Source organism: Capsicum annuum, chromosome 6, assembly GCF_002878395.1.
Source record: "Capsicum annuum cultivar UCD-10X-F1 chromosome 6, UCD10Xv1.1, whole genome shotgun sequence".
Classification (NCBI taxonomy): Eukaryota; Viridiplantae; Streptophyta; class Magnoliopsida; order Solanales; family Solanaceae; genus Capsicum; species Capsicum annuum.
Window position 1 is genome coordinate 40,347,811 of NC_061116.1, and position 8,496 is coordinate 40,356,306.

The following is an 8,496-nucleotide window of genomic DNA, read 5'->3' on the forward strand; positions in this document are numbered from 1 at the left end:
TCAAAAAATTTGTAAGAAGTATGAAATAGGGACTGTAGTTCATGAAAAATAAAGTTGTAAAAATTACTTACTAAGAAAAAAAAGAAAAAATAAAAAATATAAAAATTACTTACACCATAATGCATATAACCGAGGAATCTACGTCCAGGATTGTCATCAGGCCATGAGATTCTAACAAATAGAGAAGACCCACAAGCACAAACAAGCCTTCTATTATAATTCATAGATCACGAAATTGAAGGTGATAGAAGCAATTGAAGGTGATAGAGGGAATTGAAGGAAAATTCTTTTAAGAAATTTTGAAACTAATGGAGGATAAGGGAGAATAAATATAAAGAGAAGACTGATATATAGTACAACCTAGAAGCTACATAGTGCACATAATATATGCACTTTGTATTGTACATTCCTTTTTTACTGGCGGATTGACGTCCCTGATTAGTAACACAACATACCTTCTTCAACCTACAGGCTACATGGTGAACATAATATATGCAATTTGTACTGTACACTCCTCTTTTGACTGACGGACTGATCCTGATTGATAACATAACTTTATATGATACATCTTCTCCAACCTACAAACTACATAGTGCACATAATATATGCACTTTGTACTGTACACTCTTGTTTTGAGTGACGGACTGACGTTCCTGATTGACAACACAACTTTATTAGTGCAATTTTTGTAAATATCTTTATTCTTTATGTTATAAATAACAAATTACAAATATAAAGAAAAATATAACATCTTACAACACATTAGCCAAGCTCCAATGAAAAGTTGGTTCGATATTAGATAAATAAGAAAATGAGAAAATTTTAAAAAATCTTGCAAAATTATTTGGTGTTATACTAATTTGTCGGAAAAAAATGATATAGTCGAAGTCGTCCCTTAGAAAATAAATCTATTTTTGTTTATCATAATTTATAAATTGTTGGACACATCATTGTCGGAGAAACATACTCCTCTAAAGTTGAAGATTTTATTATTTGGGGAGAAATACTTCAGTGGACTCAACTATATTCTAAACTGTGTGATTATGAGGTGTTCTGTCGATGACATGGTTAGACCGTTCCACAGGCATTGTCTGCGGCATTTCAAATATGTAAGTTCAGAGATGAAGCACAAGTTATTGAACACTTGAACAAGGAAACATTAGAAATAGAAAAAGCATTAGATATTTCTCATGCATTTGATGATCTTATCTTTCTAGGAGCAGATGAAGAGAATCACTGGAAAGTACTTGAAAATCAGAGACTACATCGAGATTCTACTTATCCAGTATATCCATTGTTAAGAAATGGATAGGCCTTCAAAAACATTTACCCCAAACAATAGATTTTGAAGTGCCATATTATTTTATAAACCAATTGAGTTTAGTTGATCCAACACAACATGAATTCGACGTAGTTTCTGAAACTGACGAAGAAGATATATATTTTTTTACATTGTACGATATGTTGCAAGTCTTAAGTCGGGGGCCTATCGGAAACAACCTCTCTACTTCTTCAGATGTAGTGATATGGATTGCGTACACTTTACCCTCCTCAGACCCAACTATGTGGGAATATACTAGGTTTATTGTTGTTGTTGTTGTTGTACGTTATATTATAATTTGGTGTTATCAAAAAATTTAAATTTGATCTCACAATAAAATACATAAACTTTCATCTCACAATAAAACACTTACACTAATCATTGACATGCAACTAAGTAATATAATAACATATAAAATAATTCATAATAAGACATACACTTAAAATCATCTCCTAAAAGTAATAGCACCACCAGAGGTATTTGTTTCCCGTTATGCATTAGCATTACAGTCTCTTGATGGACAATTGCGCTTATCATATCCTGATTGTTTACAAGTAGAGCATTTTCGGGAGAGACTACTTTGTGAAACATCCATTTCATTGGGAATACGTGTTATGAGCGTGACCTTTACTTTGCACAAAAAAATTATTTGCAATCATGGAAAATAAACTTTCTGGTCAATAATCCTCGTCACCAAGTGAAATCAACTGGCCAGAGTAAGCTCTTTTATAACATGACACAGAGAATTCTGATGCAATATAATTCCATATAGGATTTACAACAAATTCAAACACCCTAATGGCATGAGAACATGGAAAATAATTTGATTTTCATTTACCACACGTACATGTTCGTTGCGTCTCATCAATAATTTTCTTATTACCACTTTTTTCATGATGAGAGTTGAATGTCCTGATTTTAAATATGCTATCTGCCACCAGATAATTTTGAATAATGTTCATCGATGCCTTTTCTTGTATTCTTCAAATGTTTTGAATGGGTTTGGTATCCATTTTTGTTTGTCAACCAAGAGTTGTTTTTCATACTTCGATCTCTGAACAAAACAATCCACAACCACGCTGTAAGACATTTTGATCATTGTGGTCACTGGTACGCCTCTAGCGGACTTTAACAGTCCATTAAATGACTCAGAGCTATTCATTTTGAGCATGTCCCATCTCTTTTCATCATCCTTGTGCACAGTCCATTTTTCTAAGTCGAAGCTTCATTAACCATTAGTATGTTGGCAAGTGTGTCTCCTTGATCAACTCTATTTATAACAAGAACTTTTTCTCCTGTGTTGCTGTTGCAATAGCCCATAGTAAGTTGTTCAGTCGGAAACTTTTGTACACTCTCTGATAATTGGCCTTCAAGTGTCTCAAGCAATAATGGTGATAGGTAAAAGGAGCTTGTCAGTTCTGCTTTGCAGAGACACTTTCAAGTATGCCTTGATGTCTGTCAGATACCAACGTAATACCTTGACGGCCACATACAACATGCTGATGCAAATCATTCAAAAATTTAGTCCACGTATCAAGGCTTTCATTCGCTGCTATTGCAAAAGCCAATGAAAAAATGAAGTCATTTCCATTCATACATATCGCAATTAGCAACTTTATATCATACTTACCATATATATGTGTTCCATCTATCGTTATCACCGGCCGACAATAATGAAAATCATTGACACATGGCTTAAACATCCAAAACACATAGTTGAAAGCACGTTTATCAACTTCCTCTTGTCATTTAAATAGTTATTCATGGATAAAACCTGGATTGAAATGTTTCATAGCAGTGATAAACCTTGGCAATTCACGAAATGAGGCCTCCCAATTTTCATAGACTTGTTCAAAAGCATGCTTTCGTCTAAGATACGCGTTTCGCCGATTAATTATTTTGCGGAACTTCTTAAGAATGAATATTTGACAATCTTTGATAGAATATCTATAATAAATTATTCTTAATAATTATGATTGAAAATATAACTACTGATTTGTATAGTCAAATGAACTCGATAAGAAATAGTACCGCAGTGTCTTTTCAATATACGACATGAGAACAGTTGCAATCATGTCTACATTCAAATTGTAGTGACTTCTGCGATAATCACTCATATTACAAGTGTGTTCGCCAATATTTTTGTCGATTTTTCACAAATTATTACTACTATCCTTGGTAGCACAACGTTTGAAAGAACAATCTTGATCTACTCGTTTGCAACAAATTCTGAAGACATCCTTTCTAGACTTAACAATAAAAAACTCTCTCCCTTCTTTAATATGATAAAGTCTAATTACCTGTTGTAAAAAAAATTGACTTGAACAACATCTGGATAGAAAGATAAAAATCATCATTTAAAAAATCAGTCAGTTCACGCCACGCATCTGTAGGGACAAAATTATTTTCATGTTTATCCATAAACATATTGGGTCCTTCTTGAAAATGATCAAGAAACGAAACTTTATTAGAATAAAAACGGGGTCTATTGTTTGATAGTGACATCGGTGTCAGCCGTTGCATTGATATCTGTAGAATTGATTCTTATTGAGGATAAGGGCTCATGGACATGAATCTTTGTTCAGAATTGAACTTCACACTATCATCACTTGATGACGAGTCATAGGGACATTCACCTCCATCAGCATTATTAGGTGCACTATCATCACTTTGTGACAATTCGCTATAATTGGCTTGATCGCCATTTTTAATATCTTTGGGAACGACATGCTCATCGTATTTTATAAAATTAAATATTTTTAATATATTTTTAAAATATAAATAAATATAATGACAACTATATTTAACCTACCGATAATAGTTGGCAAAATAGAGATTAAAAAGGAAGGAACATTTGAAGATGTTCCAGCATTGTCTACCCAGCCAAATCGTGATGATTGTCCATAATTATAATTTTGTCTCAAAAGTTCATCATTAGTCGTCTCACCAAGTGTTAATCCCCTGAAAAAAAATATAACAACAAGATGACATAACAAATAAACACAAAGCAATCTATATAAATATTACTAATAATAAATGAATTCATTGACATTACCAGTCACTTTGATTCAAAGATTCGTTCAAATCAGGTATTAAAGATTTTGTTGATATGTTACCCGACATGAAGTATTGAGAAATGTTCAAGTCGAAAAAATTGCTATAATGACTTAACCGGGCATACCCAATACTAGTTAGATTCTCAAGTTATGTATAGACATTTGTCTATGTAGGATAGTGCGCACGACGACTCGTCCGCTCTTTCTTAATATAAACTTGAAGAATATTTAACTTAATTTGACTGGCATAATCATAAGAAGCCCTTAAAAATTCAGTCAACGACTCATCCTCATTGATAATCCATTCTCCATAATTTATCAGAACTTTTGATGAGAAGGAATTTGGATATTGTCCGATTATAAATAAATCATAATCGTCACTTTTAATTACATATTTCTAAAAATTGAATCAACAAATTCTTGATAATCAATTGAAATTGAATACGTGACGTTGCACTTGGGAGAAATACTATAATATATTGTATTATCCTCATGAACTATTTCACCGTCTCAAAAAAGTGTAACTTTGATACGTTCACTATTCATTCGCTACGACTCAAATGAATAAAATTTATCTGAACTATAAAAAAAAATTTGAAGTTGTTGCAGTGAAGAAGACGATGTTTTCCCTTTATATAGAAATTTTAAAAACTATTGAAGAAATTGAACAAGATAATGTGCACATTTTATGTACACATATTCAAATTTCATATCACTGGCAGATTGATGTTGATATGTCAGAATAAGATGAATAGTGCAAAGTGCACGTTTTTAATGCACAATTCATTTATTTATATATTGTACACGTTTTTAGTGCACAACTCATTTATTTATAGATTGTGCACAAAAAAGTGGACAATATAAATAACTAAATTGTGCACTTAAATAATGTATTGTGCATTTTTTTAGTGCACAATCTATAAATAAATGGATTGTGCACTAAAAAGATGAATAATCTTTAAAAAGAATTCAAATACACTAAAAAGTACAAAAGTGAATATATTGTACACTTATTCAATACACAATCTATAAATAAATAAATTGTGCACTAAATAAGTGCACAATGTTGAAAAAAAAAAGAATTGTGCACTAAAAAAATACATAATCTATAAAAAAAAAAATGAATTGTGCACAATCTGACGCTTTCCGTTAAAATTTAAAAGAATTGTGCATTAAATAAGTGCACAAAGCCTACTTTGATTAAAAGAAATTATATGACATAGATTGATCATTTTTTTAAAGTGATGATATATTTTGGTTCCGAACTCATATTTTGTTATCGTGATGGTATCGATCAAAACGCCAGAATGTCAGAATATCTTATTCGTCTCTCTAGGAAAATGAATATCTCTAGAAAAGTTCTAAGTTCAGTTTGTTTTCACTCTCCACCCGGACGAACCTACAGCTTCTTAGGTTCCCTGATCATTTGCAAAACAAATTAGTAATAATGTCTAAATATGCAACAAGACAACTAGTTCCAGAACCAGATCACTCCAGCCATTGAATAATCTTTTAGCCTCTCGAACCAGAACTTGAAACAGTGAAATTAAAACTAGAAAATGAGAAACAAGAAAATTTCTTTTGAACCAGAAACAAAAACTGGGAAATTCATATACAGACAGTGGATATTCCCATCATCGTCGCCTACGTCTTAGTTTGAATCTCAGTAAAATATTCAGCCACAGAAGCAATTCGCTATACAGGGTAAAATTTCAAAAGAGCTATACATAGGTATCCGGTATCTTTTTGCTAGTAAAATTTATCAATTCATCATTGTCCCGGGTAGTTAGTTGAGGACAAATCCATCCAGCTATTCAACAGTTTTTAGGCATCTAGTATACAAATCACATTAGCCCGACTAGACAGTCAACAAAATTGCTGCAGTTGAATTATCATCACACACATATCATCAACAGAACCTCTTGAAACAGCAAGATCGATAAGCTTTTTAGAGGCTGACAATGGTTGTGGCGCACTAATGTCTGTGCACAAAGGCCTAGCAGTATCTACTACTTCTTGATTGCTGACTTTATCCCATAAACCATCAGATGCGAGGACTAAGAACTCCAATTCAGGTTTAAGTTCAAGGATCGTTGTCTCAGGTTCTGCGATTACCCATTGTTTAAGATACTGATCTCCTATACCTCTCGACACAGCAAGTGATCCCTGGATTCTCCAAACATTATTAGAACAATCTACATAGCCACCCTACACAACAATAAAGCACGATAAGATTAGTAGCCCGAAAAATAAGACATGTTACCTGCTGAACAATAATACATTGATAGTAATCCATATAGAAATCTTTATGAGATAACACAATTTGGGAAAGCATTGATAAGCGAATTCATGGTAAAGTTGCTCACCGAAGTCTCAATTCTGTCCTTCTCATCTTTTCTTGAAGGCTTGTGATCTGAGGTCAGTGCTTCAGCAATCCCATCTCTGCTAACAACAGCACGACAATCGCCAGCATTGGATACCACTAGTTCACCATTCCTGATCAATGCTGTTAGGCAACACGATCCACCCTGAAATTCTTGGCTGAGGAATTCGGAATCTGTCTTTAAATAACCGTTTTTGCATGCCTCCACGACATCTTCGCCGTTCCTCCTTACTAGTTCATCCACAATGTTCTTATTCAAGTGCTCTGCCGCAAACTCAGCAGCTTTGGTTCCTCCATGCCCATCAAATACACCAAAAATACCCTTAAACAAGTAATCCCTTTGTCAGTTTCAACTGCTTTCAACCATTCACAGATAATATACCAAACTATGATCTATATTAGAATATTACTTTTTCCATGGAAACTTTATTTATCTGAAGAACTAAAATTGGGGGAACAATAATGTATATTCTGTAGAAATTTTTGATAGTTCCCTTCAACTACATTTTCTATAGTTAAAAAATCAGAATTAACTAGGCCGGGTGGAAGGTTAGTCGGAACCAGGAAATTGCCTTTTTGTCCGTTCATATTAGTAATCTTAGCATTGGCCCCCAATTTCTTGTAGTATGACTTCTGTTGCTATTTATTATTTTTTGTATCTCGATTATCGTATTGTTTTGTTGTAGTTTCTATTCTGATACTATAAATCTTTTTGTTATTATTTGTTGTTTTTTGTATCTCTCCTAAGATTTACACACTCTATCCTCCTCAAATCCTAGTTTGTGATTGTTGTTGTTGTTGTTGTTCGAGAAAGATCGCGTACACTCTAACCTTCCCAAACCCCATTTCGTTGTTGTTGTTGTAAAAATTCAGAATCAAACAATTGATTATATGCAAAATTACCTGTTTGGAATTTCCTTGTAAATTGACAAGTGCAGAATAACGATCCTCCATAGCACCTCTCCTTCCACGCTTACAACAAACCGTATACTCATCACCCTCAACCTCCACAAAATCTGCCGCAGCCGATGGACTAGCCGGAAAATTCCCAAAGTCCGTTGCAACAACCGGAATATCCAACCTGGCAGGTCTCTTCCTCTTCAAAACCGTCGTAGGAGACGTACAAATCACGGCAGAACTAGCACACTCATCAGAATTTACAACAACGCTAATTGTTGTTGGGACTGATGAAGGTTTCTGAATCAAAAGAGATCCCAATTGTGAAGGCTGAGGTAATAACAACGTAGAAGAGGTAAATGAAGGAAACCTCGTTAACCTTACAGATGGTTTACGAGAAGGGGAAGAAGGCGAAGAAGATGAAAATGAAGCTGATCGACAGAGGAGGGAATTCGTCACCGGCGTAAATGCCGGTGCGTTTGAAATAGCGACGGTGCAAGACATTTCTTCTTTTCTTTCCTGTTACTTTTTAAAAAGTTGTTGGAATTCCGTGTTGTTTTTTGTGTGTGGTGTTTTTTTTGCTTTTATGAAGAATTTGAGAAGGGAAAAAAAGGGGTATTTATATCTACGAAAAATGGGGAAAATTTGTGAGTGTTTGGGCAGTCAAAGTAGCTTGGTTGTGGGGCCAGATTTCAGTATTCATTCCGTGTTTGAAGGGAGATTCTTTTCTTTTTTATTTTGACCATTCATTTCAACCATTCCTTCTTATGGTTTCTTCTTCTAGTGTGTAGTTTGAGTCATTCTATTTCTTCCTGCCACCTCAAGTGAATTGAGATGCA

At 33.8% G+C, this 8,496-nt stretch overlaps 1 protein-coding gene across 1 annotated transcript; it reads right to left on the minus strand.

Moving 5' to 3' along the window:
• Positions 1-5,937: 5,937 nt before the first annotated feature.
• On the minus strand, positions 5,938-8,287 carry LOC107873411 (putative protein phosphatase 2C 53). The gene is made up of 3 exons (XM_016720257.2): positions 7,664-8,287; positions 6,744-7,082; positions 5,938-6,585 (listed from the first exon to the last, which is right to left on the minus strand). The coding sequence occupies exons 1-3, from the start codon at positions 8,159-8,161 to the stop codon at positions 6,244-6,246; spliced, it is 1,179 nt and encodes a 392-aa protein (XP_016575743.2). The 5' UTR covers positions 8,162-8,287; the 3' UTR covers positions 5,938-6,243.
• Positions 8,288-8,496: the final 209 nt, after the last annotated feature.

Bases quoted from the DNA above. Each gene is read 5' to 3' on its own strand.
- LOC107873411 (XM_016720257.2), bottom strand. From the start codon at position 8,161: ATGTCTTGCACCGTCGCTATTTCAAACGCACCGGCATTTACGCCGGTG. The intron at 7,083-7,663 runs GTAATTTTGCAT...TACTTGTTTAAG, and splicing joins TACAAGGAAATTCCAAACAG to GGTATTTTTGGTGTATTTGA. The intron at 6,586-6,743 runs GTGAGCAACTTT...ATTGTTGTGTAG, and splicing joins AGGACAGAATTGAGACTTCG to GGTGGCTATGTAGATTGTTC.